Here is an 18,958-nt window from a genome sequence, read left to right on the forward strand (position 1 = left end):
TCAAAAAAAAAAAAAATTCTATATGTGACACAGCACCAGAGTTAAGTTAGGGTTTTTCAAAATGCTGACACGCCGAGCTCAAAAGGTTCACCATCACTGCTCTAAGTCCATAACTTAGACTAGAAAAGTCTACAGACTGCACCAGAATGTACTACTCCACTGGCTGAAATACTCTCAGAGTCCTGCATTGATGAGACATTGCCTAACTTTTGAAAGGGATAAACAAATGCCAGGATAGTTTTTGTACCCTGTTCTAGTGGTTGTTGGCCTTAGCTGACCATGAGAGTTGCCCATGGAGCCTTAAAAAACTAAGGCACCCTATAGAAGATCCCAATCCAGTCAGTGAGGAGGGGTAGTTACAGGGCTTTATATATGATTAGAGGTTCCCATATGTGATTGTGATGCACACTTAGACTTGAGAACCATTTCTACTCTTCAATAAAATGTATTATCTACCTGGAACTGAAATCAAATGCTTTCTTATACTATATTATTTTATATATTGGGACAGTCTCTCTTAAGAGTTTGATTGCATTGATTTGGCATTTTCACCAAGCTGAATTATTTAAGAACTTATTGAAATACCTTTGGCAATCATTTTAGGGAATCCACCAGCAGGGAAAATAATACGCATCCTGAATGGAGCTTTACCACCGTGCGAAAGAAGCCTGACCCAAAGAAACTGCAGAATGGGGCAGTATGTACATGGAAATGATCACTTCCTCTTGATAGACTTTTTCAAACTATGTAGTGAGATTTTGATGGTCAAAATTATTGGAATTTAATACCCCTAAATGCCTGTCTACTTCACTGTGTCCCTACTATACCTCATTTGTCATTAGTTATGAGCTAATTAAGAAAAGGTCATAGAAATAATTTATGTGGACACTTGTATAATGTTAAATGTATTTTACCTAGAGATACATATATATCCAGTGGAATCATGGATATCTATTGTAATCCTAGAAGTTAGAAGCCTTCTGGATGATGGATGAAATTAGTGATGGGAAGAAAGCATGGAGTCTTTTTTTTTGGAGGGGGGGGATTCGAATTAATGCACATTTACCATAGAAAAACAAAGAAAAATACAAATGAATGTTTTAAATTCATGTGTATAATCTATATTATTTGTTCAAAGGAGAAAGACCTTGTGCAAACCCTGAGCTGTTTGTCTATGATAATCACACCTGCATTTGCTGAAGTAAGTACAGATTCATCATTGACTATGTATCTTAAGAAGTATAGTAATTTTAAATGTTATAGCTATTGATCTTTCTCAGCTTAAACAGCAGGATGAGAATAATGCTAGCAGGAATCAGGCAATTGAAGAACTCGAGAAAAGTATTGCTGTGGCTGAAGCCGCCTGTCCTGGCATCACAGATAAAATGGTGAAGAAATTAATTGAAAAATTCCAAAAGTAAGTTTGAAATGTCATTTTTTAAAACTATTTTGACATTTTTCTGTTTGATGTTAATTTATAATGCAATATAATTGCCTTGATTCAATCATTTCAATTGTTCCTTACAAAATCACCTTTTTATAGTTGTATGCTTAAAAACTCTTTTATTCTATAATGCATCAACTGTATATTGTGTTGTGTGTTCACCACCCCATGTCAAGTCTCCTTCCATCACCATTTATTCCCCCTATACCCTCTTCCACTACTCTCACCAGACCACCACTATTTACAGTTTCTAGTGCTAAAGTCCATAAATTTAACCCCCATTAAAAAAATTAAGGAATGGATTTTAGGTAGAGGAACTCAATGAAGACTATAAATGTTCCTTATAATTAACTTTAGTTTCTATACTGTGTCTTAAACTATTGGTTTAATTTTTTTAACATTCAACGAAGTCCTTACATTTAATTTTTAAATGCTCTTTTGAACAAGGCTTTTGTGGACATACACAGCTCCTTAGCTCAAGCAAGTATAAAGCAATACTAATTTTAGCCTTAATCCCATTATATCGCTTCTTGGTGCATCTTTATATTTCTTTGTATTGGTGATGTCCCTGGCATCAAGTAGGAACAAACTATAAAGCCTGTAAAAGCATAAACTCTCATACATCTTTAGATCTGATAAAGCCTACTTGTACTTATAACCTAAAACTCCTTAGATTTTAATGGAAAACTCCCCCTTTTTTCCAATTTATAAAAGAAAATCAATTGCCAGTTGTAAAATCAAATGTGGAAGGGATTTTTGAACTTCTTTAAATCTTTAACATCTACATGTTAGGATTCAATGGAAAGGATTTAGTTTGCTGAATCAGTTTCTTTATTATAGATTTTATACAGATGTGAAATATAAAAATGCATAGTTGTATATAAATATAAGTTTTTTTTAATTTTGTAGGTGTTCAGCAGATGAATCCCCCTAAGAAACTTAATATTGGCTTTCATTTCATGCGGACCCAGAGAAACCCACCAAAGTTACTTCAAGCTTAACAATGCTTAACTCATGAGCTCCATGTGCCTTTTGGATCTTTGCAACATTGAAGATGTGAAAGAAACTATTCAACTATTTTGTGATGGTGTTTATCATTTTATATTTTAAAGAGATTATTTTGTAAGGAATAACTTTTAATACTATAGTTTCATCTGTTTTCTAGTAAATGTTGAGATATAGTTTTGCTTTTAGATATCATTATTAAGTTACTAGGATGAATACCTTTCATGTTTCGATCTTTAGTTAACTATACACTGATGAAACATACAGGTCTTTCAAAGTCATTCTAAATATTCAACTTTTGTAAATTATCAAATCTCCAAAAGCTTAAAAAAAACATAAGCATGTTCTAAAAATTACTGTCGGTGGAGAGGTGCAAACAAGTCATACCTTCTTAAAAGAGAAGTTTTTAATAAACTCTTGGAAATGGTACCTGGAAAAGTATAGACTCTCCTACAAAGTTGGTATGATATTCCAGGTAGCTCAATGACGATCACATTGAAGAGCCCTGTGTTTAAAGCATTTATAGGCAACATGTAGCAACAGGGGTACTTCTTGGTGTGCAGTATTTATCATCTCTTTTAGAAGAGGAAATTAACCCTTATTTAACATGGTTGAAGATTTAATGCAATGCCAAGAATGGGTTTTTGGTAATACTGTAGGAATTAGTCTTCATTTTTTTAAATTTTCAATTCAAATAGCATATTATATGCTTAGATTTGGGGAGCTTAAAAAGCTGCTCTTCATGTGATTGAAACCTAATCAACAGGTAGGAATATAATTTACACCAGCATATTTTTATCATGGTAGTAAAATATGCTATAAACTATTTATACATTTTTGCTCTTCATAATTATCTAGTACATAAGCATCATTTGTTCATTTTTGAAAGGGTATTTAAATAGGAATTTTCTAGTTCATATGAAAGTAACCATAGTACAGGATGATTTCTGTCTGTACAAAGGTAAGTTAGACTGTACAGTTAATTTTCAGTTATATTTATGGTACTGTTATGTGAGTAATACCTTTTTTAAGCCCAGTATATATATTATGCCTGCCTAAGTTCTGAACTGTAGTTGTCTAATTATTGATATTAGTTAATTTTGATGGTTGACGTTTTATTGTTTGGAACTGCACAATTTTGTTTTTGCACAAAAGTCATTTTTAAAAATCTGAATAATTGCCAAATATTAGAAGAAAAATATTCTTCAAGTAAAGAATATAGTTTTTAATCAAAGTGGCCATTACCTCCTCTTTTTGTAAGAATAAAGACAATTAAGTTTTTGTCATGTCATGTGCCAAGAAAATTATTTTCATTGGTGCCTACACTTTAAAGATTACTTTTAACACATTTTATTTTCAAGTAATGGCTCAGTTAAAATTTTCACCTTCTATGGAACTGAAACTCAATTACAATTTATAATCTGTAGAGGTTAGGAAATAAATTTGCCACTCATATCATGAGTTAAAAGAATATTTTTATAACAGTAAAAGCAACCAATTTATAAATTGATTATTTAAAACTTTACACCACAACTGCATCATAAATAGAAATTGTATTGCTTATTCATTGTAGTTATTAGTCCTGTAAACTGTTTCTAGGTGAAGCGTACTCCAGTGTTTGGCGGGGGTGTAAAATAAATATTTAAATTTCATGGTCCTCAATGTTTGTTTTCTTGAGGAATGTATGGTGTGGTATTTTAATTGTTTCAGATCATTTCCCCTTTTTCCTTTAATTTATTGTGGGAATTTTAATACTAATTGGGACCTAAAAGATATTATTCACATTTTATTAAGCACTGATTATAGCCACAGTGAATATACGTCCTTATTCTGCCTTCTATCCTGACAAAATTATTAACAGAGTACTCTTTCACTCAAAAATGTCCTAGGTTGAACAATAATTTATATGTTCCCCCTGATCATAGTTTTTATTAGGAAATCTCATAAAGATTTGAATCCTATAGTTCTCTGGGGAAAGCAAACTTTACAAAGACTTACAGAAATTGAAACAAGAAACAACATATAAGCCTAAATGAATTTGAGTTTTTCCTAGAGGAAAAGTCAAAGATGAACTTAATATAGGTTTGAGGATGTTTAGGATTAACGTATAGGTGATTGGACTTCAATAGTGGGGTGGGCAAAATTAGGTTTACAATTGTGAGTATGTGAAACAGAGTTAATAAAGCTATTGTAATCATCAAAACCTGCATGTCTTTTCCCATACAAACAACTGTAAACATACTTTTGCTCATCCCTGTATATTCTTATTATAAACTAGCTATTCTATACTTGTGAGTTACTGGACACAATTTCAGGAGCAGGAAAGAAAGTGCTAGACTATGGGAAAGGGGTAAAGGAACATATATTAAAAGGGATTTTTCTGCCCTAACCGGTTTGGCTCAGTGGATAGAGCATTGGCCTGCAGACTCAAGGGTCCCAGCTTTGAATCCGGTCAAGGGCATGTACCTTGGCTGCAGGCACATACCCAGTAGGGAGTGTGCAGGAGGCAGCTGATCGATGTTTCTCTCTCATCAATGTTTCTCACTCTCTATTCCTCTCCCTTCCTCTCTGTAAAAAATCAATAAAGTATATTTTTTTAAAAAAGCAATTTTTCTGATGTAAAGACTAGGAGAATAAGGAAATTATTCTATCCATCTTTTCTCCATTAAGTCATATATTAAAATAGCTTGCTTATATAATTGCAACACTTTTAAAGTTAGTACTTAACATTATCTTATATGCTTTACTCAAAATTAAAATCAGTAAACAAAATGATGTTCTTAAATAAAATGCTATGCCTTCCAGGGGGAATAGTAGAAAAATTCTGAATGGGTTAAGAATAGACTTTTGGTTTATTAACTCAGTCTGCTTTTAGTACTATCATTTTTTTTCAGCTATCCTAATTCTACCACTTCTTTATCCATGACTATACATTTTCACCGGCCTCCCTCCTTTCACTTCTTCAGTCCTTTTCCTTTGTAACAGGCTCAAACCAATCACTCCTGAAATTTATTAAAACAAAAGGAACATAATACTTATAGCATTTTTAATAAATGGATTTCAGTCACTCTGTTAAAATACTATTCATCTCATTTCCTTGCCTACATACATGCAACAAGATATAGCAAAAAAAGTCTTACAGGAGATTAAACAAACCAACAGTTAGCTTTTCTCTTTCACTACATATAATAGATAGTTAAGAATAGAGAAGTAATAAGTTAAACATTATTATATCCTCAGCAGGCATATATCTGGCTTTAGAAATTCATTAATTCATTCATTTCTGAAGATTAGAATTCTGCCAAGTCCTAGAAAAATTATAAACTTGTGGCTGTTGAATCTATGGCACATCTTGTTCCTGAGCTTCAGGAGGGCCACGATACCCCTAACATATCTTATATAAATTGAAGTTCTTAACATATTACAGGACCATTTTTACTGGGCCCCACACAGATAATGAGGACTGAAACCTTTAGTCATAGTACTATTTAAGAACAAAAATGACTAACACAGTCACGATCTACTAAATCACTAAATGACATAAGAAGCCAGTTCTATATGCCAACCCATACTGTCACCATTCTTCAGTATTAAGGAGCCTGATCTTCATTTATAATGTCTCTATGGGAAAATGTGTCATGAAGATGACAAATACCCACCTCACTTCACCACAGTGCTAATGAGGAGAGGGCATGTTCCACCGTTCTTTTAGAGGGAATAGAAGAGTAGAAGTTGATAAACAAGGCAGCAGTTGAATCTTTCATAAGCCACATGCCTAAACTTCGAAGATTCCCTAAATACCAATGAATAGGAACTAAGAAAATGGTTTATGCAGAAGGTTCCTTCTTTTTCCTAAGTTGGTAACAGAACTGGTCCAAATATGGTCACAGAGTTTACACTTTTAAGCTAAAAAGTAATTACATGGTTTTAACAAAGTCCTGTCTTCAGCAGTTGTATTGGAAGAAACATTTTCATCTTCTTCATCTAGCTGTAGACTACCAGAAGACAAGCGAATTCGGGCCATGGGTGACCTCATTCCTTTACCATACACAGAGTAATAGTCTGGTTTAAGAATCTCTGATTCAGAATCACTGGATTCATTCGCTACATACCTTTCTGATGCTCCCTGATCCATTAGAACTGTTGGAAACTCCTGCTCTGCAAACATATGAGTAAATAGGTCAGCTTTACGACTCAGAGCAGGACAAGGCCCTAAAGGTCTAAATTCTGACCCAAAAGGAAAACGGATAGTTTTCATGTCTGATTGGCTGTGGGAGCGTTTAGGGGGTTGCTCTTGAATATTATATGCAAATGCATCTTCTAAATCTGGGTCTTCTAGATCTACGTTGATGTTGCTCCTACCACTTGTCCTATCCATAGCTTCTTTGAGTTCTTGAAAGTCTTGCTGAAAGCTCTTCATTCTGATATTCCTTGGGCTTCTTCTGACTGGCTTCGTTGCAGTGGGTTCTAGACAGCTGTTTAGACTTTCCCTTTCCTCTACCATAATTGGAGACTGTCTGGGCACCTGGGGTGGTTTGTCCATATAAAAAAAGACTTGGGGAGGCATAATATCAACCTGCTGACCAGTACAAGGAATATACGGCACATCTGTGTATGTTAGCCTCTTTGCTGGACTCACTTTGCTTGTAAGGCCAGAAGATGTGCTCATGTGATTGTCAGCAAACTTACAGCTTGTTCGGAAGGAGCTTAGAGGACTTCTTTCCTCAAAGTAGTCTGTAGAATCAGTGTCAGGATCGTGGTTAGTGTTAAAGATAGGATCAGTATAAAAAAAAGAGAAAGAGGAACTGCTTTGCGATTGATGTAACAATGTGGGATCTGCCTCTGGTTTGGAACGCTCCAGCTCTGCTGCAAATGTCACCTCCACTGCAGAGTTTCTCCTCCTACTGTCTAGCACAGGCTCAGATGCGTGCACTCCATTCACATTTCGGTAGTACCCACTGCCATAGGCTAGTCTCAAATCTTCCACCTTGAGAGAAAGGACATGTTGGTAAAAGAAGGAAACAGTCATTTGGTTGGGTGGAATCAGGAATCTAAATTAGCCTTAAGTTTTGCAAAGGTCACAAAGTTATTTCAAATCATCTTCTATTCCAGGGTTGATAAATATATTCAGAAAAGGTAATAACTTGTACCATATCCAAATTCATGTACAAAAAACACACATGACACTATCCTTTCTCAGTTCCATCCCACTCTCGGGCTCCAAGTTCTCTATGTACTTCAGCCAGGATTGTACTTCAAACAGTATGGTTTAGTACCTATATTAATGAGCCAGGAATTCTGACTTCTGTCCTGGCTCATTGCTGTGTGACCTTAGGCAAGTCTTCTAACCTCCCTGTTCCAGCCTCCTGCCTATTTTCTGTAAAATGCTGAGGAGGAGGCCTATGACTGGCATGAGAGGGTCATATAATATATGGTACCTTTCAACATTATACCTTTGTGATGCCTTTCAGATAAAAACTGCCTGTGATTTGAATGAAGACATAAGAGTATATGAGACCTATAATTAATTTTTTGTGAGAGTAAAAGACAACATGGTTCATACTATAACACTCAAATGAAGCCATCATCTCAATTTCAGGATAACAGCACTTTGTTCTTAAATTGAGTTACAAAATTATACAGCAAAAGTACTTTAAAATTTTAACCCAACACCTTATAGCTTCCTCTGTGCCTAAGTTTTTATAGGTAATACAAAGTCATATATATTCATTTGACTACATTTTTCAACATGTTAGCATTGCATATGGCAATTTAAGCCAGATCCTTCCAGTCTATAAGATACACACCAGTGGTAGTGTACTAAATGCTCTTCTATTGGCTGGAAAGATGGAGCTGACAGACCTCCACAGGAGGCTAACCTACTCAAACACAGTAACTGGGAGATTCTGGCAGAATCAATTCTTGGAAGCTTTTGAAACAACACATTACACTTATCTTTAAAAAAGCATTTTCAGAACCTTACTTGTTTTGAGACATCAGAGAGGAGGTCTGGTGAGGACCTGCACTGTCGTTCATGGTACTGAGATGGGTAATGTTTCCTGAAATTGCCAAATGAAGAATGTATTGAAATGGTGTTTATGTGAATACAGGATACATATAAATCTCTAAATTCAAGTCAAATTCAACGAGAGAGAGAGAGAGAGAGAGAGAGAGAGAGAGAGAGAAACAAAACATTGTACCTTTCAAATGGCAAGCTCTTCAACCTCCCTTTCCCCCCATATTCCAAAAGCTGCCTTTGGGTTCTTCCACTATTACAAGAAAAAAGGTAAACATTTTATTAATGCTATTTGTAAGTGAATAGGCTACTAACACTCAAAAGCCTCATTAATTGTTGAAATATTAAGAGTCTGGATTACTAACATATGTCATGAATCTTTGACCAGCATATTAATGATAATACCCACTTAACTAACCAGCAGGCATAGAGCAACCTCAATTACTCAGATCCCAGAAAATTTTAAAAAGCCTCGGAACAGGGCTCTATAACAGTTGAAAATTCTGGCCTTGGAAACTAATATGCTTTCTTTTTATAGGCATTCTCTCTACTTCCAAATTTACAAATGATTTCTAATGAGGCTATTTTACTGGTTTCCTAACCCATGAGAGAAGAAAAACAACTAATTAAACAGTAGAAGAGGGTTGCTTCAGTCAGACATACACTAGCAAAAAAGCCAGCTGACTGCTGAAAGAAACACGAGTCAAAAAAGAAATCACAAGAATAATAAAACCTAACAATTCTGGGCCATTTATCACTGAGATATAGGGTCTGACATGTGTCCCCCACCCTGAGGCCATCACCTTACTACAGCTGCCTGCAGACGATAATAAGTGATATTTATAATTACTTAGGCCATTTAAAAAGGAAAAATATGATCAGTATCATCTGTTTAAGAAAGTGGGGAATTATAGAATACATTTTGGAAAGATTCCATCAAAAATATGTATGTTTAAAAAAAATCTCAGCTCTTACTGGTGCAGGCCTCCACTATTTGAAAAAGCCCTTATGGGAAGCATTTGATTAGTATATTTTTCTCTTAGCAAAGAGTTTTAAAAGGCTTTTCCTAAGAATTCCTAGTTTGGTGTCTTCAAGTAGAGACAAGATCTTATTTAGACGTTGCTTCAATTTCTCCAAGGTATTACCTGTAATAAGGAGCTTCTACTGCAATATTGCTCAAACTTTTTAATCTCTTGGCCCCTTTCATGCTTACTCACACTATCTTTTGCCTAACCACCACCAAAAGAATGTTGTTGAGCTTTCTTTTCCATGACTTGCATGTAAGTTGCATATAAGCAAAGCAATAGGTTCATTGAATATATTTTCTCAAACTGCATATGTCCCCTCATCCTTGCAGAATTCTGATCTAACCCCTTAAGTAAGATGTTTCTCTCCCCCTGCCTCCCATTTAGAAAATATTGACTTAATATGTCACACAGAGAATGAGTAGTAAAGAGTATCATTGTTTAAGTGATTGAAATAAATTCTTTATTGCTTCTAGAATTCAAACTTCTACTGCCTTCCATTTTATTGAAAATTTGTGTGTGTAGTTTGCCTATGTGTAATATTAAATTACCTATAGCGGAAACTGGAACCCTTGCTGCAGAGTAGGGTTTTGGGCTTTGATTTGGGCTCTTCAGAGAGTCTGAAGAAAGCATGGTATTCCACACAGGTCTTCCAGAAAGCCTTACAGACATCTCGGCTGGCCATGGTGAACTCCAAGGTGTCCTTGCACAACACCTGTATAAACCAAGTTCCATCAAGCAAAATAGCCTTCAAGATTATAAAGACCTTCAAATCCCAAAGCCTTCCAAACTATTGGTCCAGGCGCCCATGCAGCTTCTGGTTTTCCACTTGGCTCCCTATAAGCTTCACACCTATTGAAACCAAATCATTGGCAACCTTCCGAGGAACAGCCAGGGCCACTGCTCAAAAACAGAGCCTTCTCTAAGAACCAAATTTTACCTTGCACACCCCCCTCACCTCAAACATTTTTTTACCCCTTCTTTTCTGCCAGGAACATTTTTATGAAGTTGTAAATTAGGTTAAAATGAACATTAAAGAGTAACCTTTCAAGGTAACAAGAATTATAAATGACCAACAGGAAAGGGGAGTGGGGAGGAGATTTCCATATAGATGACAGGCTTTATAGTATGATTACATGTATATGAATCTTTTTAATATACCACCAGAAGCACTTCTTCCTCTCTAGGATGCCTTGTTCTATGATGGTTTGTATTTTTCATTTAGCATGTTCTAATCTGCTCTGGGGGAGGCTTAGCCTTTCAGACATAAAAGTTTTTTTCCATTCCTTTAATACACTATATATCCCCATTTTCCTATACATGTGTGTAGCCATATTTTCAGCAGCCCCCCAACTTTGATGGTGCCTCCCATCTCTTATTTTTTTCCATGTTCCTATATACAACCCTGGGATTCTCCATGAGCTTCAAACTGGATACAGTCTCCTGATGATTCTATAAAAGGCTAAGATCCAGAGAATGAAGCCCAAACTACTGGATCTTCTGTAGGTCAAAATTTTTTTATGCATATTTGCTTTATAGTCATAAAAGAACATCCTTTCTAGCACCTTTGTCTTACCCTGTACAATGTAGCCTTGACCAATAGTTGTTTCTCTTGCTTAATATACACCTAACCCCGACATCCTGCTTTTGTAAACTGTAGGTGTTCAATTATTTGGCATGTAGTAGGTGATCGATTATTTTTGCTTAAGGAAAGAAGATGAAAATACTTTATAAAATGGAGCAGAAAACAGAACAAATATGTCCATAGTTCTAGATCCGATCACATCTATTTGACTTATCAGATCCCTGAAAAATGGTTTCTAAGGAAACTTGTCTTTCATCCCAACCACTGCATTTTCCTATTACTTTATTCGTTCTGAATTGCCAATAGGATTTCTTTGTATTTTGCCTTTAGTAAAAATATGACTAAGTAAAGCTCTGGTTTATTTATGTAGAGTCAAAAGGGGGAGCACATCACCCCTCAGGGCCAGCTAGCTTTCACCACTCACATTCAAACTATTTGCAGAAACAACCAAGAAATCCCAGGTGAACAGAAAGTGATAGAATTTATTAGAAAGCTACTTACCAAGATGTTGGCATGAAGTTTGATGAGAAAATGCTTTCTCTTAAAACTCAACTTGCGGATTTTAGCCCAATTAAAAGTATTAATCTTTGTATTTCCCTATAATTAAATACACAGAAGATTTCAGGGAGATGAATATCAGCACAAGCTGGTTTGTAAGACAATGCAAACCTGTTAGAAAATGTATGTCATGAATGAGACTACCCTTGATCTATTTCTTACACAGACTGATCCTGCTGTACTTGATAGAAGCTATAGCCAATGAAGGCATTACAGGTGGGACACAAGCCCTTTTCACATGTTACTTAGCACCCCATACTTCTAGCACAAAGCACATCATGTTCACTTATAATTACTTGCTTCATTATCTGTCTTCCATCTATTAGAATGCAAGTTCCACAAGGTCAGGATCATTACTATTTACCTCTGTAGCTCTAGTCCCTGGCACAGAGTGAATGCACAATAAATATACTGATAGAAGGATGAATAAATAGATTCCCGACTCCATAAATACACTCAAATCCATTTAATTGTATAGTTAAAACATGTTAATTTTTGTTGTATGAAAATTATATATTGATAAAGATAAGGTGTTTTTTGTTTTTTTAAGAAAGAATAATTCAATGAAGAACACACAGAAGGTACTCAATACTATTATTTGACTGGATTTGAGTAAGACAAAATAGACCAGCTATATTGTTCCCAGCTATCCACAGAAGTATTCACACTGAAAGACATCACAACTAACATTACGGCCATGCACACCTACCCTCCCCATCTGCTCCTATACAATAGAAAATACCAAAGATCAGGGGTTAGAGTGGAATGGGTAAAATTCCTTCCTGGGTGAACAGGTATGCCTGTGATCCATTAGTCTTTTGCCCATCAATGTGACCCTTGTACTCTAAAGTTTACAACCAAATAAATGAGAAGGCAAAGATTCTTTTAGCTGAATCTGTGCCTGACCTGCTTTGTGACTTAATTCGGTGTCTAATTTGGTCCTTAGGGTCAGTAGGTCTGTGGTTAGCCCTTCCTCTCTCAAATGTGATTCATTCCCAAACCCTCCTAGGTATCTGCTTTTCATTTCGAAGTTTAGGCAAGTGTTCTTGAAGCTTAACATAGATCTAAATTCATTGAATATTCACAGATGTGAGTAGACCTAATAGATTAAAAAATACGCTGAAAAAAATAGCTTTTGTCCAAGTTCTGTGGAGTGAGGATTAATGACAAAGAGAGCCATGAGTTTGTTTCTAGCCTAAAAAACAAAGTTCTGGGTAAAGATGAGCCAGTAAACAGCAACAATTGCTGACAGGACTGGGCACCAATTCCCTATTGGCTGACACTGGGTGCCTCCAATAAAACCGGTAACTGAATGAGAACACCACATTTTGGAACCTTTGAGTTGTTTTTGGTGAATTTGTCGCAGCCTAAGATTTTAGGATGCCAATATTCATATTCTTTACTTAGAGTCTAAAAGTTCCAAAGACGCTCTTGACTTCCTTTCTCAACCATGCTGGCCTGATCTAATATGTGAGTTTCTCAGAATCCAAACAATCAAGTATAGACTGCAAATGGAAGCAAACCACATTGAAGGGAGAAGACTGACCCAAAACACTTCTAAGCATCACCTCTCTTTCTTACTGGTAGCAAGACTAAGGGGCTGGATCACCTTGGGAACAAACACTAAAATTTGAACCAAGATAACTCCCACAGCTAAAGGACTTCAAAGGAAACAGTTGTTACCCGTAACACCAGTACTCCCATGTGAGCAACAGCCAGGTGGATTTGCATCCCTTCACCATCACTGGCGGGGTGAGGCCTGATGCCATACATATCCAACTTCCTTGCTATGTCCAGTAGCAGAATGTCAGATTCAGCTGGGCTCCTGCCACTGCAAGGGGAAAGAATTTATGAGCCTAATAAATGTGGCAAGAATGACAACTTCACCCTGAGAGCTCCATGACGAGTTCAGTGTTTTCTTGGGCCTCAAGCTTCTCTGACTGAGGGGTTTGCTTTTAAATTTGTTCTCAGCTGCAGTGCTCCCTGCTGGTGAAAACGGGTGCCAGTTAAAAGTACTTACATGTGCTTCTGATGAAAGTGCACGATCTTGCTCTCTAAACAGTCTTGGTTCGGTAAGTACCGGGTTTGTGACAGATGTTTCCTATCTGTTTCTTCATGAAAGTCTCCCAATTCTGCTGCATAATAGAAAAGTGACAATTTTTTTTCACATTAACATTGAGGAGTTAAGCAATGGAGCACCCAGAAGACTCCCTGACCTCCCACAAACAGCCCTTTCTTTGCAGCCAATGCAGGCCAAGGCCTCTCATCCCATGCTTTATGTCTATTTGGGGGGGGAGGCGGGGTGTCTAACTGATTCTTTTTTCAAATCAGAAGCAGTGGGTTGTTATGAAGTCCCTGTATAATAACTCACAGACACAAGGTAAGTCTTAAAGGCTACAGGATCACAGATGAATATTTTGTTATTTTCTTCTCCTACATTCTGTTTATGGTTTCTTTTACATCTGATCAATCCCTTTATGAGTTGAATTGTATCCCACCCCCCTCTCAAATTCATATGTTGATATGCCATTCCCCAGCACCTCAGAATGCAACTGTGTTTGGAGATAGGCTCTATAAAGGAGTGATTTAAGTTAGATGAGGCAGATGTGTGTCCACTAATCCAATCTGACCTGTGTCCTTATAAAAAGAGGAAATTTAGTCACACAGAGAGACACCAGGAATGCAGGTGCACAGAGGGAAGACCAAGTAAGAATGAATCGTGAGGGTAACAATCTGCAAGTCACAGAGAGAGGCTTCAGAAGAAACCAAAACTTCAGTCTTGGAATTCCAGGCTCCAGGCTGTGAGAAACTAAATTTCTGTCATTTAACCAAACTAGTCTCTGGTATTTTGTTATGGCAGCCCCAGCAAACTAATTCAGCCTCCTACCTATGATGTAAGCCAGTCACAGCAATCCGTTACTCTTAGAATCTAGTAAAACCTGAGCTATCTGTAATCCCCAGTAGATAAATCATACTGGGAATCATTCTAGCTTTTTCAACTCACTTGCAGTTTATCTCTGATCATAGTGCACTCTTTTCTAGATGTCTCCAGTTTATTGTTAGAAACTTATATTATAGCACTATGTCTACAAAGGCAATTGAGGTATATAGGACTATTTGCCCTGACAGTGAATGGCTTCAAACTATTTTGCTTTTGAATTCTTGTGTCTTCTTTATAATTTTTATGCCTTCTCCCTCTCTGTCAGATTGATATGAATCACTTCCTGGTCATTGGCTTCAGACCTAAAGAGTTAGGTCTCCACTTGGTTCTAAATTGTGACTTCTAGCCGAACCGGTTTGGCTCAGTGGATAGAGCATAGGCCTGTGGACTGAAGGGTCCCAGGTTCGATTCTGGTCAAGGGCAAGTACCTTGGTTGCGGGCACATCCCCACTGGGGGGCGTGCAGGAGGCAGCTGATCAATCTTTCTCATTGATGTTTCTAGCTCTCTATCCCTCTCCCTTCTTCTCTGTAAAAAATCAATAAAATATATTTTTTTAAAAATAAAAATAAAGAAAGAAATTGTGACTTCTAATCTGCCATAAAATGGGAACCCAAAACTAATCTTCCAATTAAAATTCACATTGTAAAATTTAAAAATTGGAATACAGATATTCAAACCTGTTAGCAGTTAATGAATTGTAAGAATAAATAGACTTTCCATGGAACCCTGTGGTGCTCTCCTATTTGATAAAATACATGGACACGGGGGCACCCATATTGGGTGCTAGGAAGTTATTATTTTCTTTTTTGTCTTGGCTTTCTATTGTGTTTTAGACAGAAGGCATACTCGTTTTTAGACAGGTGAGGTATATGTGTATATGTATTTCAAAATCACATTACAATGAAAATCCCTAACAAGTTTTTCAAAAGACCAAATCAATGACTTTATTTATTTATTGCCAAAACTGATAAATGTACAAATCTCTTTAAAAATCAATCAGGCACATATTGTCTCACTGAGTAATTATACCAAATATTCAAAAAATATATAAATACCAATTCTTCACAAACTCTTCCAGAAAATAAATGAACGAATACTTATTAACTCATTCTATGAGGCCAGTATTACTCTGATACCAAAACCAGACAAAGGCATCACAAGAAAAACAAAAAAACTACACATAGATCAATAACTCTCATGGATACAGAGGCAAAAATCCTCAACAAAACATTAGTAAAATGAATTCAGCAACATATAAAAAAGATTATTAAAAGATTGCACATCTTTACCAAGGGGGATTTATCCCAAGATTGCATGATCAGTTCAACATGTGAAGATTAATTAATGTAACATACTATGTTAAAAGGATAAAGGACAAAAATACATTATCATTTTAATAGATGCAGTAAAAGCATTGGGCAAAACCCAACACCAATTCATGATAAAAAAAAAAAAAGTTCAACAAACAAGAAATAGAAGGGAGCTTCTTAAACCTGAAATAGGTTAACAATTAAAAATCTACAGCTAACATTATAATTACACTAAATGGTGAAAATGAATGCTCTCCTTTAAGACCAGGAACAAGACAAGGATGTCTACTCTTGAGACTTCTACCCAACATTGTACTGGTGGATCTAGTCAGTGCAATCAGGCAACAAGAAGAAATAGAAAATATTTGTACTGAAAATAAAGAAATAAAACTGTCTTTACTTATTGTCAACATGGTCCTGTGTATAGAAAATCCTAAAGAATCCACACAAAAATACCCTACTAGAACTAATGTATGAGTTCAGCAAGGTAGCAAAATAGAAGATCAATATACAAAACATCATTATATTTGCATATACTAGCAACCAACCAATTCAAAAAATGAAACTAGGAAAACAATGTCATTTACAATAACATATATAAAGAATAAAATACTTGGGAATAAATTTAACAAAATATGTATAAGACTTATATACTGAAAAGTACAAAACATTGCCAAGAGAAATTTCTAAGAGATCTGTATAAATTGAAAGACATTTCTGGTTCATGGATTACAAGACTCGGCATTGTAAGAATTTTAATTCTTCCAAAATTGATGCACAAATTCAATGTAATCCCCACCAGCATTTTGTAGAAATTAGCAAATGATCTTTAAATTTACATGGAAATGCACAGGATACAAAATAACAAAACAATTTTGTAAAAGAACAAAGCTGGAGGATGTACACATCCCCATTTCAAAGCTTAATACAAAGCTACAATAAATAAGATAGTATAGGAATGAATAAGAGAATAGGGCATATAAATAATACAGTATAGAACATATATATTAATGGAACATAGTTGAAAATCCAGAAATAAGCCCTTACATTTATTGACAATTGGTTTTTGACAAAGTTGTCAAGACAATTTAATGGAGAAATAAAAATAGTCTTTTCAACAAATAGGATGAATAGACATCCAAATGCAAAAAGAAAAAAAAATGAAGTTAGATTCCTATCTCTCAACATATACCATGTAAGCATACAAAAATAATTCAAAATAAATCATAGACCTAAATCTAAGAGGTAGACCTATAAAAGTTCTAGAAGAAAACTTAAGAGAAAATCTTTGTGACCTTAGGTTAGGCAAATGGTTCTTAGATATTACACCAAAAGCATGATCCATTAAAACATATTGAGAAAGTAGAATTCCATCGAAATTAAAAACTATTCCACTAAAAAATACAGCATCAAGAAAATGAAAAGTCAAGCCACAGATTGGGAGAAAATAGGAAATTACATATCTCATAAAGAATTTTAATCAGAATATATAAAAATCTTTTAAAATTCAATAAGAAGACAATCTATTTTAAAATGGGCAAAAGATTTGAATAGGCATTTTAACAAAGGAAACAGATATTGTTAATGAGCAGATGTAAAGATGCTCAACATCATTAGTCAATAAAAATGCTAATTATAATTACAATGAGTTACCTCTTCATATCCACTAGAATGGCAATAATAACAAAAAATAGACACCGCCAAGTACTGAAGAAGATATGGAGAAATTGGAAACCACATACATTTCTGATTATATTGTCATAATTTGAAGAACAGTTTGGCAGTGTCTTAAAATGTTAATCATAAATTACTATAAGATGAAACAATCAATTGCACTCCCAGGAATCTACCCAAGGGAAATAAAAACATGTGTCCACATGAATGTTCAAAACATTATTCATATTAGTTAAACTACAAACAATCCAAATGTCCATGACCAGGTAAATAGATAAATAAAATGTGATATATCCATAAAATGAAATAATACTCAGCAATAGAAAGAAATAAACTGCTGTGTTTCATGCTAGAACATACATGAATTTAAAAAACATTATGCTGAGTGAAAAAAGACAGATAAAAAAGACTGCATATTTTATCATTCCAATTACATGAAATGTCCAGAAAAGGCAAATATATTTAAACATAAAGTAAGTTAGTGGTTGCAGAGGTTGAGCATGAGAACAACAAGTGAGTGAAAATTGGCATGAGGATCTCTTTTGGCCTGATGGAAATGTTCTAAAACTAGATTGTGCTAATGGTTGCACAACTCTGTAAATTCAGAGTTGTAGGACCCTATATTGACCCTATGGAAAACATAAGAACACGTGAGACTGCTTGTTTTTCTCTCATTGTAAGACTATGACAATCTAGGAAGAGATCTATGACATACAAATGAGTAAATGTCGTCAGTAACAGAAGGTAACAAATGTTATGAGTACCTTCACTGTTACCACGCGGGTCCAAGCTACCATTATCCCTCTCTTCTGCAATAGTCTCTTATCTGGTTTCCCCACTTCCACCATTCCTTCACAAATTTCTATTTTCTTTCCCTTTTTATTGAATAAATTTGACATGTAACATTGCATAAATTTAAGATGTACAGGCTATTACTTTGATATACTTATATATTGTAATATGATTGGTGTTGTAGCAATATTATCACATTACATAATTATAGTACAATTTATGGTCTCTATTAATTATACCGTGTGTTAGAATTCTATGGCTTATTTACTACTCATTACAAGTTTCTATTTTTACCATAGCAGCCAAGATGATCTTGTTAAAATCTAGTTGACATCATTTCACTCCTCTGCTTTAATGCTTTGATGGCTTCCCATCTCAGAGTCATGTACTAGGTCTTAACATGCTTTTAAAGTACCCCATGATTATTTTCTCCCTCTCTCAGTTCCAGGCAGCCACAAAGTCTGCTTGATATTTCTTGAACATTCCAGCATGTTCCTTACACCCGGTTTCTACATGGCTTCCTCTCTCACCTCCTTTAATTCTTTGTTCAACTGTCACCTTCATAGTGAATCCTATCCTGACCACTGTTGAAAAAAATCAGTACCCA

The 18,958-nt window shown here is 35.4% G+C and overlaps 2 protein-coding genes across 3 annotated transcripts in view; one reads left to right on the forward strand and one right to left on the reverse strand.

The window, feature by feature from the left end:
• STK26 (serine/threonine protein kinase 26) overlaps nt 1–4,106 on the forward strand; it is a 22,922-nt gene extending 18,816 nt beyond the window's left edge. Inside the window, exons 8-11 of the mRNA XM_005872842.2 lie at nt 604–697; nt 1,139–1,201; nt 1,281–1,417; nt 2,354–4,106. Of these exons, the coding sequence (XP_005872904.1) occupies nt 604–697; nt 1,139–1,201; nt 1,281–1,417; nt 2,354–2,378 (319 nt within the window). The 3' untranslated portion in view covers nt 2,379–4,106. The remainder of the gene's footprint in view (nt 1–603; nt 698–1,138; nt 1,202–1,280; nt 1,418–2,353) is intronic.
• A 1,371-nt stretch (nt 4,107–5,477) lies between these two features.
• Nucleotides 5,478–18,958, reverse strand: part of FRMD7 (FERM domain containing 7) — a 59,507-nt gene continuing 46,026 nt past the window's right edge. For both annotated transcript variants that reach the window (XM_014545003.1, XM_014545004.1), the window contains exons 6-12: nt 13,654–13,768; nt 13,317–13,464; nt 11,577–11,672; nt 10,042–10,205; nt 8,650–8,718; nt 8,433–8,508; nt 5,478–7,436 (exon numbers count right to left, since the gene is read on the reverse strand). In XM_014545003.1, the coding sequence (XP_014400489.1) occupies nt 6,351–7,436; nt 8,433–8,508; nt 8,650–8,718; nt 10,042–10,205; nt 11,577–11,672; nt 13,317–13,464; nt 13,654–13,768 (1,754 nt within the window). In that variant the 3' untranslated portion in view covers nt 5,478–6,350. The remainder of the gene's footprint in view (nt 7,437–8,432; nt 8,509–8,649; nt 8,719–10,041; nt 10,206–11,576; nt 11,673–13,316; nt 13,465–13,653; nt 13,769–18,958) is intronic.

The sequence above is a fragment of the Myotis brandtii genome, unplaced genomic scaffold (assembly GCF_000412655.1).
Source record: "Myotis brandtii unplaced genomic scaffold, ASM41265v1 scaffold393, whole genome shotgun sequence".
NCBI lineage: Eukaryota > Metazoa > Chordata > Mammalia > Chiroptera > Vespertilionidae > Myotis > Myotis brandtii.